This window comes from Falco rusticolus, chromosome 6 (genome assembly GCF_015220075.1).
Source record: "Falco rusticolus isolate bFalRus1 chromosome 6, bFalRus1.pri, whole genome shotgun sequence".
Lineage (NCBI taxonomy): Eukaryota > Metazoa > Chordata > Aves > Falconiformes > Falconidae > Falco > Falco rusticolus.
In genome coordinates, this window is record NC_051192.1 from 16,428,595 (window position 1) to 16,446,976 (window position 18,382).

General features: G+C 43.7%; 1 protein-coding gene across 1 annotated transcript in view; it reads right to left on the bottom strand.

Moving 5' to 3' along the window:
- The window catches only part of RAB10 (RAB10, member RAS oncogene family), a 49,575-nt gene that overhangs the window by 7,008 nt on the left and 24,185 nt on the right, over nt 1-18,382 (bottom strand). Inside the window, exons 2-3 of the mRNA XM_037391497.1 lie at nt 15,568-15,628; nt 4,346-4,484 (exon numbers count right to left, since the gene is read on the bottom strand). Coding sequence (XP_037247394.1) covers nt 4,346-4,484; nt 15,568-15,628 — 200 coding nt within the window. The remainder of the gene's footprint in view (nt 1-4,345; nt 4,485-15,567; nt 15,629-18,382) is intronic.

Below are 18,382 nucleotides of genomic sequence, written 5' to 3' on the forward strand. Positions count from 1 at the left end.
AGACTAGCAGAAAAGTTCCAGCAGCCGCAGCACAAAGCATCACTTAAGTGGATAACTGAAGTACTTTGAGACCTGCCATGAGAAGCTTCTTGGAAAGTCTAATCTGAATTTACTTTCGCTCCAGCAGTCTTAATACTACTTTACAGTAGCATTAAAAAACCTAGGAGTGATTCTCCTGAGGAACATGAAATGAGTTATTAACGTAAGCAGAGTTTCCAGGAGGATCTGCTCCATGATCTTGCCAGGCAGAGAGGCGAGATTGACCAGCCTGTAATTTCCCAGGTCTTCCTTTTTCCCCCCCTTTTTTAAAATGGGGGCTATGTTTCCCCTTTCCTGGTCCATGGGAACTTCACTGGACTGCCACGACTTCTCAAATACAACCGACAGTGGCTCAGCCACTACATCCACCAGTTCCCTCAGGACCTGCAGATGCGGCTCATCAGGTCCCACAGACTTCTGCACCTTCAGGTTTCTTGGACTGCCTCAGATCCGACCTCCTACAGCGGGCAGTTCATTTTCCCATCCCCTGCCTTTGCTTCTGTAACTTGGGCAGTGTGGCTGCAGCACTCACTGGTGAAGACAGAGGCCAAAAAGTCGTTGAATACCACAGCCTCCTCCATATCCTGCGTCACCAGGTTTCCCCGTTTCCTTCTGGAGAAGCCCCACATTTTCCCTAGTCTTCCATTACTCACAAACATACCTACAGAAGCTCTTCTTGCTGCCCTTGATGCCCCTGGCTAGATTCAACCCTATCAGCTTTAGCTTTCCTAACCTGACCCCTGGCTGCTTGGAACACTTCTTAGTATTCCTCCCAGGCTACCTGTCCTTGCCTCCACCCTCTGTAGGCTTCCTTTCTGTGTTTGAGTTTGTCCAGGAGCAACTTGTTCATCCGTGCAGGCCTCCCTGCAGATGTGCCCGACTTCCTCTTAGTTGGGATGCATTACTTCTGAGCTTGGAGGAGGTGATCCTTGAATATTAACCAGTTTTCTGGAGCCCCTCTTCCCCTTCTTCCTTTTTTTCTGTGCTAAGGCACATTGAAAATAAGGAGGTGATTGGTGACAGACAACATGGCTTCAACTGAGGCCAAATTGTGCCTGACAAATTTGGTGGCTTTCTACAACAGGGTTACAGCATTGGTGGATGAGGGAATAGTAACAGACATCATCCACCTGGACTTGCACAAAGCATAGGATGCTGTCCCACACACATCCTTGTCTCTGCGCTGGAGAGACATGGATTTGATGGATGGACCACTCTGTGGATAAGGAATTGGCTGGGTGGTCGCAGTCAGAGAGTTGCGGTCAGTGGCTCAATGTTCAAGTAGAGACCAGTGACAAGTGATGTTCCTCAGGGGTCCGTATTGGGACCAGCATTGTTCAACATCTTTGTCGGTAACACGGACAGTGGGACTGAGCACCCCCTTGGCAAGTTTGGCAACACCACCGAGCTGTGTGGTGCAGCTGACATGCTGGGGGGAAGGGATGCTGTCCAGAGGGACCCTGACAGGATTGAGAGGCGGGCCTGTGCAAACCACATGAAGTTCAACAAGGCCAAGTGCAGGGTCCTGCAACTGGGTCTGGGCAATCCCAAGCACAAACACAGGCTGGGCAGAGAATGGACTGAGAGCAGCCCTGGGGAGGAGGACTTGGGCATGCTGGTTGATGAGAAATTTAACACGGCCAGGCAATGTGCGCTTGCAGCCTAGAAAGCCAACTGAGCCCTGAGCTGCATCCAGAGCAGCATGGCCAGCAGGTCAGGGGAGGGGGCTCTGCCCCTCTGCTCCACTCCAGTAAGACTGCCCTGCAACACTGCATCTGGCTCTGGGGTCCCCAACATAAGAACATGGACCTGCTGGAGCGAGTCCAGAGGAGGCCATGGAGATGATGAGAGGGCTGGAGCACGTCTCCTAGTGAGACAGCCTGAGAGAGCTGGGGTGGCTCAGCCTGGGGAGGAGAAGGCTGCGGGGAGACCTTAGAGCACCTGCCAGTGCCTAAAGGGGCCGGCAAGAAAGCTGGGGAGGGGCTTTGGGCAAGGGCAGGTGGCGATGGCACACGGGGGAATGGCTTTACATGAGAGAGGGGAGATGGAGATGAGAGATGAGGCAGAAATTCTTCCCTGTGAGGGCGGCGAGGCGCTGGCCCAGGCTGCCCAGAGCAGCTGTGGGTGCCCCATCCCTGGCAGGGCTCAAGGCCAGGCTGGACGGGGCTGGGGGCAGCCTGGGCTCCCTGGGCTGGTGGGAGGGGGCCCTGCCTGTGGTGGTGGTTGGGAACTGGATGGTCTTTAAGGTGCCTTCCCACCCAACCCATTCTGTGATTACTAACAGAACTACAGAGGGCAAGAGATCCATGTACTCAGCACTCCTGCTTACATTTATAACCCATCTCACATTCCTCAGGAGAACCATCCACAGTTTTTTTTCCTTCAGGTCACAAGTAAGAAGAGCAACCAGGTGGCAAAAGGTAGATTAAGATACCACGTAGAATGAGATTCTGAAAATGCTAACTTTTCATGCACACACATGAAACTGTTTACACAGCAACAGGCTTCTTTTAAATACCTAGCTCTTCTTTCCACCCTAGCATACAAAACTCTGCACTTGAGCAATTAAATTAATTTCTACTAGCCCAAAGCAAAAGTGACCAGCATAGCCCACCTCTTCTGAATGAGTGAACTTCAAATAATTGAGTATTTAACACGGATGAAGGTGTAACATCTCTAGGTTTCGTGGCTATTTCTAAATCAAGGCTTAAGTATCCTGCAGAAGAGCCTCCTCCACAGCATAATTCAGAAAAGCAGCCTGCTTGTTGAAAATTCTCCTTGAGAGAATATCCCTGGTTATACTGCCTTAAGTTACTTTATTCACAACTATCACTTGCAATAATTCTGTATGTGAGTGGGTAACACCTGCCAACCATTTTAGCCAGAAGCTTCAATAGTGCATCCAGAACACTAGTGGAAGACTGCACCCATCATTTCTGCAAACAAACTCCATTAGTGAGCTGCTTCCATAATAAAAAAAAAGCTTCCTAAGGTGTCAAACATCCCTTATAAAACTGCAGTAACCAGGCAGCCTTCACAATGCACCTGAAATCAGCTGCAGAGGTTTGTGTGACACAGACTTAAAAACACCAGGTCAGCAAAAACACTCACTTCTCAGATACAGTGATATGAATGACATCCATTACTTAACTTCCTGGATACCAGAATTCCTGAAACAAAGCAACTTCAGAATCTAAAGACCTTAAGTTTCAAGTTTACATTCAACTCCTTGCTGAGTCTCTTCCTGTGCTGCCTTACTCCCCCTGTACCGCCTTCTGTACCCACAAAACACAGACCTTTCCTTCATCAGCAGTTACCCATTTCTCATGCTAGGAAATTAAAGTCCCAATATCCCATTTTTTGTTCCAAGAACCTTTCACCAGCCTCAATGCTTTGACTACCATTGCCTGGCAGCACCCATCTGCTGACACACAGCTCCACAGGCCCGTCTTCATGCTTGCTAGGAAAATAATGAAGCTGTAAAACCCAAACATTTATTCCCTTTTGAAACAGCATGACAAAAGCAAGAACTGACAGCTGTGCTGCTCTCCAATATCCCAGAACTCCTGGAGAATGAACTCTTTGGGATCCAGGCACTGAATGCTTCCTTATCAGTTTCTTCTGCTTCACCTGACCTTGCATGAAATTTTACCAGCCTCCTTGTTTGGCGGTACTCTTAACAGGGACAAAAATCAGCTACGCAAGGTTTGAGTACTTTGCTAACATTCAACAACAGCAGTTTGCCACACTACCTGCAACAGCCATGACAGACTCACAAATATTTCATGACATCGATTTTGAGGGAGTGGAGGTGATCGTATTTAATTACCTTTGAGGATTTACATAGTCATCCTCATAAAACAGGTTAGTATTAGAAGTGACGTATTCTATAGCTACTCTTGCAGCTTATGGCTTGTGTTGCTCCTCTGCACACCACCCTGTGACGGCAGCTCCTCCTGAAAACTGCAACTCCCAGTTACCAGAAGATGGACTCCTTAACCTCTAAGTATTCTCCAACATAGAAACAAAGTTTGCTCATATATGAATTTGACATTTTAGGACACCCCTAGCTCCTGTGTAGTGTTGCAACCTTTCATGCCATTGCTGGAGGGGGAGCTGAGGTAGGAACGTAGAGTATCAGACAGCCAAAGAACGGCACCCAAACCCCTGTGTTTACATACGCCTTCTGCCAGGGTAGAAGCAGAAGCTTCTGCACAATCTAGAAGCTGAGTTCTGTTGGACTCATCACCTGCTCTACGGGTCACAACAAACAGCTCAGTTCTAGGATTTGATGAACATTACTCACCTCATCTATGTTTCTGAGCCACTTGCTGATGTTTTCAAAGCTCTTGGCATTGGTGATGTCATATACTAGCATGATCCCCATGGCACCTCTGTAATATGAGGTGGTGATGGTGTGAAATCGTTCCTGCCCTGCTGTGTCCCTGCAGAAAACAGGCAAGAGTACATATCAGAGACAAGCTCTAAAGAAACCGGCACGGTATATCTATTAGGTAAGTGCACATGGCCCAGTGCATGCCCTGTTGCACCACCACTGGGGGATGTGCAATGTTTTCGAAGAGCAGGAAGATACACTCGAGTGTGCATCAGCAGCAGCTCCAAGAAGGCCCACTCCCTCCCAGATGTAGCTGAACTCAGACAACAAAAAGGGCAAACTTCAGCAGGCCAGGCTTCTGAGGGTACAGACACACAGGTTTTTAAGTTTCTCCTCTGGATTTTATTTTTAAAGGGATTTTAAAAAAAAAAACAACAAACCACCACCACATTTCAGTGTCTTTTTGTCTCTGTCATAGCTGAGACTGGACTGCTTAACTGGGTTTTTACATAACTAAGGTAGCAGAAGATGAAGCTATCTATTGAACAGCAAAGTGCTAAGGTACAATAGGTCTTCTGGTATCCTACCACAGTAAATAAACCCAGTATCACATTATGGTAGAAATTTGTTCATTTTAAGCTTTGTATTTTTATTGACAACTTGAAAGTTGCACCCATAGAAGACTTGCAATAAAATTTTCTCCTTATCTCAGGGAAGTATCTCAGAGCCTTCTTAGCCCCAGTGGAAGCAGACAGGATGAAAACAGGTGCAAGAAATGCTCTACCAACACTTCAACAGGACTGTGAGCTCCAGCAGCAGGAGCGTCTCAACAACCCCAGAAACTTTGCTGTCCCAGACACTCTCTCCCGTTACTGACCAGTTCTTCCCAAAGGAATGTAAAAATAGAAGCCACTTGAAAACTCCTACAATGTTTAAGTTAAATACCATAAAAGCCCATGAGCCTGATCAAACATCACACAAACCCTGCCGATTCAGCACTCAAGTTTCTGTATGAAGTTCCCGAGACGCTGCATGTTAATGTTTAGCAGTGCCACTGTCAACACTCTGGAACTGCAACCAGCAGTGACCTGTCTCAACTATCCAGGCAACACCCCCACGATACCCAAGGAGATCCCTCTCCATTTCAGCAGCTGCTGAGCAGCCACGAAGATGATAAATCCAACATCTTCTGGAATTCAGACTTCACAAAGGTTAATTTTTGTTTTCAGATCAGTTTTATAAAGCTTTATCTTCATCTTACAGATGTATGTTCTTGAACTTTAAGATCAAAGCAAATGAAAAATAAATCTAGGTGACTTACTGTAAACATTAAATTGCTGTTTTCTATACATGATATGCTGAAAATTGATCATGCAAGATTAATGACAGTATTTTCTCATCTCATTCTGAGATCTTTGATGGAATGCATGAGATTTGGTTAAACCAACCTGCACGCCATCAAGTTGAGACTTAGGAGCTAACTGCATATTCTACAGTGTCTTTCAGAGGGCATAAACCTAACAGATTTACAGACAGTTTTCAATGACACTATTCACATAAGAAGCACATGGAGCTGCTGGAGCAGGTCCAGAGGGCCACGAAGATGATGAGAGGCTGAAGCAGCTCTGCTGTGAGGACAGGCTGAGTTGGGGTTGGTCAGCCTGGAGAAGAGAGGGCTCTGGGGAGACCTTATTGTGTCCTTTCAATACTTAAAGGGAGCTTACAAGAGAGACAGGGACAGAGTTTTTAGCAGGGCCCATAGTGATAGGACAAGGGATGATGGTTTTAAACCGAAAGAGGGGAGATGGAGATGAGAAAGAAATTCTTCCCTGTGAGGGCGGCGAGGCGCTGGCCCAGGCTGCCCAGAGCAGCTGTGGGTGCCCCATCCCTGGCAGGGCTCAAGGCCAGGCTGGACGGGGCTGGGGGCAGCCTGGGCTGGGGGGAGGGGTCCCTGCCCATGGACTAGATGGCCATTAGAGACGCTTTCCAACCCAAACCATTCTATGATTCCACAAGGTAGAATCAAAGGTGTCCTCAAATTTAAACTGGCCTAAACTGGGGTTACACATTCCCTAGCCATCCTCAGAAAGGCACAGCATTCCCCCCTTACCCAGAGCCACATCTCCTTCCTCACAAACCTGTAACCTCAGAAAAGATGAGAGACTGCAGTTGAACTAATTCAACTCATTTCCCTCTCAACTGTTAGTGAGGTCACAGCAAATGCCTTGGCAGAACACAAGACACCACCAGGCACTGAGTCCTGCGAACACTCAGCTCTCCACACCACCCCGTCACCTACAGTTGAAACAACAAACACCGACTATAGTTGCCAAATCAATTTGTTTAAGCACACGTCAGCTCTTCTGGCCAAGTATCAGTTGGCAAATGGGGAGTAAATGAAAAGCCTCAAAATACAAAGATGCCACGAAGGAAAAGTAATGAGATGCAGTAGAAACACTCTACAGTTGGTTCCCACTTGGGTCAGACCCCAGGTCACTGTTGTAACAACGCAGTAGCTGTCTGAGAAGCTGACTGCTCCTGATCTTTTCTCTCCTCCTGGGAGATGACAAACGCCAGGAAGAGGGCAAAAAGCAGAGGAGGAGGAACAGGGGCAGGTCCTAAACCTGAGCACCACCTCCTTCACAGGTTTTCTAAGAGGCCATGCTGGGCAGGGGTCTGGCTCGCTGGCAGTAGCTTTAAGAGGCAATCTAGTCCATTCCCTGGTGCTGTAAAATGCCCAGGGATACCCACACTATTCCTGAAACGTGCCTGATGTTCTGCTGGAGACCTCTGATGATTGCTGGCTTGAACCTCCCTCTCTCACTTCCTTTCTGCCCAATTTGGAAGTTTCTTCCGATGGCACACTTGGATTTTCCTTAGTGCAAATTAAGGCCATCAATCCTCGTCTTTTCATAGGTAACTGGAGGAGTTAATTTCCCTTCCTTCTAAATTTTTTTAATTACATACACAAACACAGCTCTTGCACCTTCCCTGAATTTTCTCAAGCCACCAAGTTCTTTAGACCTTACTCACTGGCCAAAGGTCTAACATACACAGCCTCACCTATCACTCTCTCTGGACTCCCTTCAATTTGCCTATGTCTAAGCAAAAAACAGGAGAATACTTGAGCCGAAGACTTACCAGCCTCATATAGCGATATTTTCGAGACAAGTTGGGCATGCCTGTTTATGCATCCCACTCCCCTTCTTCATGATGCAGAAGATTTTTCTGACATTTGGGTAACTGATTACACACACTGAACTTGGCAGCTCTGCATTTGTCTTTACTGAATTTCACAGGACTTTTTTTCAATGACATTTCTCCAACTAGTCAAAAGCAATCTGAATTGCAATCCAGTCTCTATACAATTTATACTCTGCAACTTCACCTTTTCCCACTTCGCTCAAATAAAATAACCACGCTCTCTATCCCCTTATCTTAACCATTAAATAAAATACTGCCTATCATGAACTCCTGCAGACTTGCAGACTCCAGCAAAATACCTCAACAGAACTTGTTACACATCACTTGTTTTCTTTCCCCATGAGTTTTGTATCCACTTGACAGCACCCTCACCTAAGTCATTTCCCCCTAAGTTGCTCGTATCAAGCAGGACAGTGTCAGAAAAGCCTCACCAAAAACCATCAAGACATAACACACCTGTGACCTCTGCCCTCCTGACAAGGCCAGTAGCCATCACGGTACGATTTCAGATTGATTTTACACAACTTGGCACAGGCAACACTTGTTACTCATTGCTTGTCATGTCCTATGTGCCTGCAGCTAACTTGCTTAGTTAACTCCTCCACTGTTTTTTCTGGCAACTGAAGCGAAGCTAATGGATGAAAAGAAAGATGGGGAGGGAAAAAGCAAAGAACCTAGAGTCTTGTTGTTCCCCCCCAAGTACTATATTTGCCCTTTCCCCTTCTTAATGGATTCTCCATTCATTATTCAGAGATAAGTCTTAATGGATGCAAGATTAGAGAACTGACTGAAGCAAACAGAGGAAATGAGTTATGGTTTTCAGACTGCCTGTGACTGATGAACCCTGAGCAAATAGCACAAGACAATCTGAGACTACATGGCTTGTTTACTGCCCTGGCTTTCCATTCCTTTGTTCAAACTTCTAGGATGTAAGAATATGCTCCAAATCTAGGAGTGTGCAATAAATCCTTGATGTAGGCAAAAATATCTGTGCAAGTTAGCTAACTCTCCAAGCTAAAATAAACGTAGACAAGGACTATTAAGATAGCCAAGGAAAACGAAGCCCTACGGCACAGGAAGAAACTGGGAGAACTCTGTTTAGCTGCAAAATTAAGACAAAGAAGGTCATCCTTGGGGACTAGGGAAAGGAGAAGCACAAGGAAAGTGAAAAATCTATTTAAGTTATTCTCATGCCAACATTAAAGTATGCATAAGCTATATCATATTAGAGATTTAACCAACACAGAAAGGAATTTCTGGGACAGCTTTCCAGTTGACCGAGCAGAGACTGAAGAAATCTTAAAATGTACTATGCTTTGTTTATGAAAGATTCAGACAGATGCAACAAGAAGAGATTATATCTGATGACCTGTGAAGATCCTTCCAGTCCCCATAGCTCAAAATAGTCTTCAATGCATTAAACCAAATAATTCCTAGCAAAATAATCCCAAGACTTTTATTACTGTCCCACTGTTTCTTCTTATAATATTTTTAAAACTATGCAGCAGAATACGGCATTGCAACTGTACTGCTGACATCAGGCACACTCTGGAAGCTTTAGCGACTGGGTTGAAGACGTTCCTTCAAAAAGGAACGTCTGTATGATACTTCATGCACTAGCAAGTTTCAGCTTTTCTGAAAAACATTCAGCCAGGAAAAAAACCCAACTAAACCAAAGCAAAAATGAGTGAAGTATCTAATTGTTTATAGGAAGACTGACTGGCATGACAAAAGAGTTTCTTCCATCTTGACGCATGCATATGGTGAATAGTCTCAAAAGTTCTCAGCAGCAACAGTTAACTTTTAGACATTCCTAGGGTAATGGCACAAATTCATGAGACTGATGGTATACTAGTCAAGGGTGCTGTCTGCAGTTTTTGCTGTTCACCACAATACTTATTAAATGCAAGAACTTGCATGTATCAAGGAATTTCCACACGTGTCGCTATTTCCGATAGCTATGCTACTGCACACTTCTTTCACCTGGACAGCTGTTCCAGGTCACATGATAATTTCTGCAATTAGCTCATTGCTGAACAAAACATTCTGAGGACACTTTTCTAGCCATGTAAAAACATTCCCAAAGACACACTGATACAAAATACTAACTGTGTAGCAGACTATGAAGTAAGAGCTGCATACTAAAAAAGTAAGGCTGTTCCTAAAATTTGGAATCAGTCAAGAAGACCGTAGGAAAACAGGCTGGCAATTTTTTTTGTGTGAAGACAGGAGGGTCAGAGCACCAGGTAAGTAGAAAAAAAAAAGAAAAAAATCAATGTCTTAGAATCTCAGAGTTAACTGGTTTTTTCAGTTTGCTACAGAAGCAATTTTGTCGTTGTACTCTTTCCATACTAATACTACACTGTTAAGTGTGATTATTTTGTACACCACTGAAAAGAAACAGATCATTTGCCTTACCCAGCTCTGGAAGCTCTTCAGAATCTAGCCTTTTGGACCTCAACTTTTTGGCCTTAATGACGAAACTCACTGCCTTGTAACAAACCTGCCCGGACACTCCTGGGGCAGCAATTCTGTGAACAAGCCTGTCCCAGGCACAAGAAGAAATCAAGCACTTTGCTAACTTGTACCTACTGTCACCCACCTCAATCTATCAGAGATCCTTGTTCTGGCTTGATAACACACACAGACACAATGCCAGGAATCTGCATGCAAACCGGTAAATAGAAAATTCACAAGTGAGGAATCAACAACTGTGAGTTCCCCATGAAAAAACGTATAAAGCCTCAACTCTTCATACAAAAGCCCCACAACAGCAGAACAGGACAGATCATGATCCTCTTATTTGTCAAGTTCCATTCCGAAATACCTGGCTGATTTGGGTTTTCGTCCCTCCACATTCCCCTTTCTCTAGTTTGTTTTCATTATACTGAACCAGAGCTTCTCCCAGAGTCTCCCACTCCTGCTGGTGCATTTCCAGCAACTTTAATTTCCACTGTCCTAGAGCTTAAAGCATCCTTCCCTCTCCTCTGTGTCTGCTATCACTATGTATTTTTTAGATGATAGTAGTATTTCCTTTCACCCTTCAATTCACCAGGACAAACCCCCCCTAGATCTGACTTCTGTACATTCTCCAAGCATGGTAAGAGATGCACTTGCTCAGGCCAGAGTTCTTGCAGCTTCCACTTCTGTGCAGTTCAAGGACTTCTGGAGCCAGAAATCACATCTGTGTATTTCACAGTCCAAAACAGACTGTTCCTTCACGAAATCCCTTGCGAACCCACATATATCTGCAGCTATTAGAACATCTTGCAATGAGGAGTTTCACAGCTTCACTTAATTTCCTTGTGTTTTACACATCACCTTCTAGACTTACGCTAGAACAAACACTCTGGTATTGGAAAAGGCAATGAGTTCTATCAATCTCTACCTACCTTTTCCAGTATACTCATGATTTTAAAAATGCACTTTGGTCACTTCTCTGACATCCTGAAGAATCCTCAACTTTCCAGTCATTCTTCCTAAAATAGTTATTACATCCCTCTAATCATCCTACTTGCCACTTTCTTTCTGGAGCATGCTAATCAAAATTGTGTACTAGATTAGACCGTGACGCTTACTTCCCTGCCCTCTGGAGATGATCACACCCACAGTATCAGAAAAATCACATTTAATTTTTCAATTGTTGCATTAATGTTAATAAGTTTAGCATATTACAGGATGCCTAAGCCTTTTTGTTTCTATTTCAAAGTGATTCTGAGTTCCTGGAGCGTATATTACACACTTCATAGCTGAATTTTTAGCTCTACTGCTGTGTACTTCTAAAACATTTCATTGCTTTTGCAACAGTAACGCCATCTCTTCCTGGAGCAGTAATCTCTCATCTTGGATCTTTTATTTCCCCTCCCTTCTCTGTACTATAAGCATTACTGCTCATATATCAAACATTAATATTTTTCAACATATTAATCAGTGTCAACTCTTCCAAGTCCCACCCTTCGTAATTATTTCTCCTCCCAAATCCTGTACTAACCCACCACTGGATTTTTCCATATGGCATTGCATCATATGCTGTCACATCAACAATTTTTCTGAACAAATAACTAGTACCATAACCTAACCAAGAAGATTCTCTTATTCTTCTTTGTGCTTCCACCCAGAATTTGACATACCAGTAGTCCTCCTGATGGATCTGCCCTGAACAAGCTCATTCCTTCAGAAGACCAGTCTCAAGAGCCGTGTCCCATCCTCCTCCTCATTTGCAGCCCATGCACCGCACCAGGCTCTGCCCAGCCTAGCTGAGGATCCTCCAGAAGCTGCCTGAATACAGACATAGTCCCACTCGCTACCCAGTCCCACCATTCTCCATTCCCTTGTCCCACCCTCCACTCTCCCCATTTCAACACCATTTTGCAACAGGCACGTTTACATTTGGAGCAGTAGGAAAATGCTTTAATTCCAGCTTGATCCTTGCCGAACAGCAACCCACTTTTTAATTGCTATGAACTATCAAGCTGCTTTTCACCTCTGGCAAGGTTTATCTCAACCTGACCTTTGAATTATTGCTTTACTCATATATATATATATATATATATATATATATATATGTATCTATTTTAGAAGTCAAGGCATGACAGATACTGCCACATCTACTCATTTTCCATATCCCGGAAAAGAGGCGGGTAGCTACCCCACTGTGTAAGATAGGAGCAGAGCTATACTAGAACGTGCAGGTTTTTTCTGTTTTCTGTAAAACTAACTGCCCATTGAGACTGTACACACACGCCCCTCCCTCCCCCTGTCCCCCAAAGAGTACAAAAGCCAGTACTAGCCACAGTAAAACACTGCGACACAGCTTTGCAGCCAGCCAGAGAGCAACTCCTATACTGGGACAATAGCATGAGAAAGATTTAATATGCGGGTGATGAAGGATTATACAGATCAGCAAGAGGCAAGTCACTATGGTAATTTTAAACTGAGGAACAGTTTATTTCTATTGCTTTTTGCATGTGAAAAGAAATACACTCTTCACCTACGTAAGTAACTGCTGCATAATCAAATAATCACTCCCACTGATGTAGAAACCTTATTCTGCGACAGGTTTGTCTGGCCATCGCTTTTGCCAGTGATGGCTCACTGAACACAGCTCCTTCATAAACACTGAGCAACACTATGTAAGAAACTGCATCGTATTTGGGAAATGGCTAACACATACTAAGGTCTCTATGGTACACATTTCTGTCACCACCTGTCATTTCACAAACAGCTAAATGTCACTTCCAGGTGGGGGCTGGGGCGTGCAGGGGGAAGAGGTTTCAACCTGAATAAGCACCAGTAATAATAATGATAGCAGCAACAATGACAAGACAAAAATGCCTTTGCTTCTAACAATAAAAGGGACCGTTATGAAGCCAGAAAACAGCATTACAAAAGGCTGGACAAAGACACGGTGGCACTTTGGAGAGCCATGGCTGGACTTGCACTCGTGGATTTTGCCAACGTCACTGCACCCAGTGTCCAGTCCCTGTAAGTGACCAGCAGCAGCTCACATGTGCATACAAGACACAGGGCAAACTGACAGACAATCTCACACACTGGACATTCATTTTTGGATAGAGGGGAGACCCACAAATGAAACAGTGGCCATTCCTCCTCTAAATTCTGAGCGTGGATATGCTCCATAAATTGCAAGCATGCCTGCAATGCAGCACTAACTGAAAGCACACAAATGCCAAGGGTCTCATCTCCCGTCCTTAACTGAAAGTCTGTACTCTCTTCACCATCTGTCTTCTGTTATCTTCTGATCAGGTTAATCAAGTATGGAGATGTCCCCCACTGGAAATGCTACCCATAACTCGGAAGACACATACTGTTAATACAGCTACATTAGCTGCTGTGCATTTACTTCAGTTACAAAAGCATGACCTGTACTCTGGATGCAAGAAAAGCTACAAGAACAGCCTCGGGTTTACAAGGGAAATGTCCCACTAAATGCATCCCTTGCTTACTGAACTGCTGCAGCGGGAGTGAAGTGTAATTCTGGAAATGTTACACAACTCCTAGAAGTACAGGGCGAGTTTAAATACAGGAAGCAGTGATTAAATATAGATGCATTGCACAAAATAACTTCAAAAGACACTACTGTTCTAGCCACCAAACCACTGTTGGGCAAAATTCCTTGTACAGGAAAATCTGGAAACTACAAAGGCTAGATTTTTTTTTGGGGGGTGGTGGTGGTGGTGGTGTGTGTGTATCAAAAGCGCATGCCATAGGAACTTCATTTTCTGCTTTCCAACATCTAAACATGAAATTTTAAATTGGCAGGAACAAGAAGCAGACTCAGGCAACAGCTGTGTAACTCTGCAATTTCATAAAACTCAGCTCACCCAGAGCCCTCTTAATTTCTCTAAGCCACTAAAACCCACAACATACAGCTTCATTACAGCTTGCTGCTTTGTCTACGTACACATTAAACATCCTCAGTTCTCCATATATTCAGTTTTTACACTTAATGGTGACTTTTTCCTAAGTTTAATCTAACACTCCCTTTAAGTCATTCCAATGTGTTATTCTACCTTTCCATCCCACACCAATTCACAGCACCCATCCTGCTGAGGTAAAGACACAGAACAATTGTTAGACATTAATTAGTTTGATCTGGTTTGAAAATCCAAATGTTAACAGTCTGGTGAACTCACTTGCTGCCCAGCAAGTCAATCAATGAAGCTGCATTACACCTGAATGCCTCTTTAGCTAATGCTCTCAGTTCCTTCCTTTTCAATGCTCTGCTTTCGGTTCCCAGTTGATCTATACCATCCTTCCTCAGAGAGCTCCATCTAAAACATTGCCCTTATGAAGACAGTTGCCCTTTGTGGCTCCCCACTGAAGCATTCCAGCCCACTGAGATACTTCATCATCCAAGTGCTTCCCTTATCGACTGGCTATGCAGTTTATACAACAGAATCATCTTCATAACTCTTTCCCTTGCAGGGTACAAAATAACTAAGTTGGCCAACTTTTGCTAAGGAGGTGCTTACAGGACTGGGAATAATGAGAAACAAGTAGGAGACAAAGTGCATGCTCAGAGTGGTGGTAACAAGATGGATTCAGAACACATTTGTTAGAAAGGATAATCATTCAGCTGGTCCTACAGTATTGAAATGACTGCCCAGAGAGGAAGACCTGTGCCTTCCCCTAACTAGTACCCATCCATCTGTGTCTACAAATGTCAATGTTATCAAGCCATAAAATATTTTTATTAGTTGAGGACAAGATGGGAAAATTCAAGTTCTAAAAAATTACAAGTTCTGACCTTTCAGTAAAGCTGGAAAAATGCACCAGTAATATGGGTACCTGGTGGAGGAGGGAGTCTAAACAAACATACAGGCTATGAAAAGCCATTAGCTTTCCCGATCTGAATTGTTACAGAGCTATTAAAACAGAAGAAAAATCTCTAGTTAGACATGCAAAGCAAACTAAAAGGAAAAAGTTTAAGTTTTGCCTCATGTTACTTTCCTACAGAAAAGCAGCCACGTTTTCAGCCAGCTGAAAAACTCTCCAGTTTACCACAGAAAAATAGAAACTATATATAAAATAATAAAAAAGTGCAGATGTGGATTACACTTTCTTGCTGACACAAACCAAGGTTACTAGTCAACTTATAGTCACAGAATCGAGGCAACTCCTAATTAAAAAAATAAAAATAAAAATCCAGTTTTAAAACACTTCCCACTAAATCACGGACTGCGAGGATCCTGTCCTCCCAAAAGTGATTTGCAAGCAGTCTGTCCAAAGGAGCAGCCAGTAACAATGGTTCTAAACACAACACACAGATCCCTTCCCTATTTCTTATAAATAGTTTAGGAGAATACACATGGAGCTTTACCACTACTGAAAATATACCACATCGTTACAAAATTGGATACCTGAAGGTAATCTCAGAAAGAGTAAATTCTTGTAATGAAAACCTGCTTCCGAAAGAAGCCATCCAGAAGGATGCCACCCCATGGCTTCTTGGGTGTATTACTCACCATATCTGTAGCTTGATCTTCTTTCCTTGTAATTCAACAGTTTTGATCTTGAAGTCTATCCCTAAAATAAACAGACACATAAATAAATAATTAGGATTTATTTAAAAAAAAAAAATCCACATCATCTTAGAAAGGCTGCAGACACAACAGCAGCTTTTTTTTTTTTTTATTCTTTTAACAAATTGTCCGGTAAACCAAGGACATCTGAGTAAGCTGGAATGCAAGAGGAGCATGCCGACCAACACCAGCAGGGCCCCAGAGGGTGTACAGTCAGTCAATGGACACCATCAGGTGGCACTGTTAAGATGATATGGCTTATAAAAGCTTCTAGGTTTCTTGCTTATTTTTAGGAAAGAAAAAATACCAATATTTTGCAAAAATTTTTCTGGAGAACTTCCAAAAGTAAGAAATTTTCAAGTTTGAGTATATAACTCAAAGGAGTCTGTGCGAAAGCCTACACCAGGAAGAGGTGACAACACTCCCATCTATTAAAAATAGTCCTCTTGCTTTTTACACCAATGTAACAAGTAGAAGCCCTAAATTGTCTTGAGCTCAACACACATGTGCATGGTTTACAGACAGTCAACCTCAAGCTTAAACCCTTCTGCTTACGTTATTGAAGAAACATGAAGCTTTTAATTAGCAATAAAAGGCAAGTTATCAGCAAAGGTCTCTTTGTCCCAGTCCAGCCCTGACTCCAGCCCTTGATGCGGTACAAGCAAAGTCAGGACTTGAAAGACGCACATAGCTGACGCTCTCAAAACTCGGAGTAAGCAGAGACCATCTTGACAGAGCACGAGCAAGGTTTTTACTTTCAATACCAGCCAATACAAAAATCTGCATGGTAACAGGTGGCAATGCTGAAATGCTATTGCAAGGAATTTAATGATAAGACTTGCAGGGACTGAGGAGATGAAGGACAGCTGTCCTGAGAAGACTTCGGGAAGAACAAACTATCAAACTGAAGACAGATCATCAGCTGAGATCAATACCAAAACCAGTATTTAGTATTTTCATTATTAATTCTGGTGTGGCAAGTTGTTCTATTTGAAGTCTACTGCTTACAAAAGCGAGAGGCACTGTACAAAGGATGATTAAAATAAACTGAAAATCTTGAAGACAGAATAAAAACAAGGGATGGGTGTCAGCAGTACAAAATGCACCATTGCATGTCTGTTGCCTAAGAATTTCTTCTGTGAATGAGCAGCTGTTTTCAGATGACCAAGAAGAAAAACCACAGGCTGAGAGATTATCATTTCACTTTCACAGAGTAATTATGATCTGATGGAGAGGCAACCTGAGAATAAGCAAATACCATCCTGCAGGCACCTAGTGAGAAATTTTCATCCAAGGCAGGGAAATACCAACACCGATGTGTAAGACCTTGGTGAAACCTCTTGTGCAGTGCAGGGGTCCTCAAACTTTTTAACCAGGGGGCCGGCACGCGGATGAAGTGGCAGGCAGTCATCTGCAGCTGCGTGGTTTCCCCCCCCAGCCCCCGGCGGGGGGGTTCTGTAAATACCGGGAGATGGATTGAGGACCCTGGGGGGCCGTATTTGGCCCGCAGGCCGTAGTTTGAGGACCCCTGTCGTACACACTAACCACTCTTCCCCAGAAGAGATGGGCTCAGAGGCAGATGCCATGCAAGACAAGGCAGGATGAGGACCTCCTCCCGCAGCTCCTCCACAGTAAAAGAGACTCAAGGATCATGTCTTGTTTCAACCTTCTCTTCCCAAAACCGCCTGCAGGAATTACTAGCACAGAGGAGCAGGAACACTACAAGCCATCTTCTCAAAATGCTCTGACAGTAATTAGATGCCAGAGTTCTGACTTTCAATTCAAATCAGAGAAACACTGCTGATCATTTTTCATGCTTTCCAAAAACCTGTTTATATTTAGACTTTTAAAAAGGCAGCAACTGCAATCACAAACTTCCCTCCTAAATCTACAAGGTCATTTCATACCAAGTAAGATTAAACAGAATTTATGAAACACACTATTATGTAAGAAGTCTGCATGGGAAGTCTGCTTTAAACTCCTTTTAGCTCAACACACGGCCCATACTACTGCATTTTATTGTTGAAATATTAAATAAGTAAAATCTTTTCACAGAGAAGTCAGGATACCAGAGCCTCTCTGGGAAAGGCTAGACAACTTTAGATGGAGGGGAAAGAATCCCCCTCCCCACAAGCCTGTGTCATGCAGGGGCAGGAACAGGGACAGACTTGCTACATGGATACGTACCACATACGTGGCCAAAAAGGAAAATGAATACCAAATGCCTCTCCTCACAGAGCCTCCTGCCGTTACCAACTATTTCATCAATGTGAACTGGAGTGTAAAGGGGCAAAATTCCCCATTTCTAAGGATTTAAAGCAGTATAGTGACTAAAGGCTAAGGCTGTCCACTAATTCTTCATCGCCATCCCACAAGGATGTCAGCTTAGGGCCTTCAGAACTCAGTTTCAGGTCAGTGCCCCATTTGTTTCCAGTTCGCCAAAGCAGTGCTTCATTCAAGATAAATCTATGAATCAATATAGCTATTATCATAGGTATGTGGCTTGAAAAATAAACGCACTGAATGATTAAGAGCCAACATACAAAGTTGTCCCACATACACTTAATGATCCCTACATTTTGTAGCATTTATCCAAGTTGTTTACTATGATATAGTGCTCCACAGCAACGCTATCACACAAATGAACACAGCAACTGCCAAAAGATCTTAAGTATTTTATAGAGCAACACTTTTAGGTTCTGCCCAGATAAAGCAGGATGTTTGACAGACACTTTTTACGCGTTAAGATAAAGGAAGC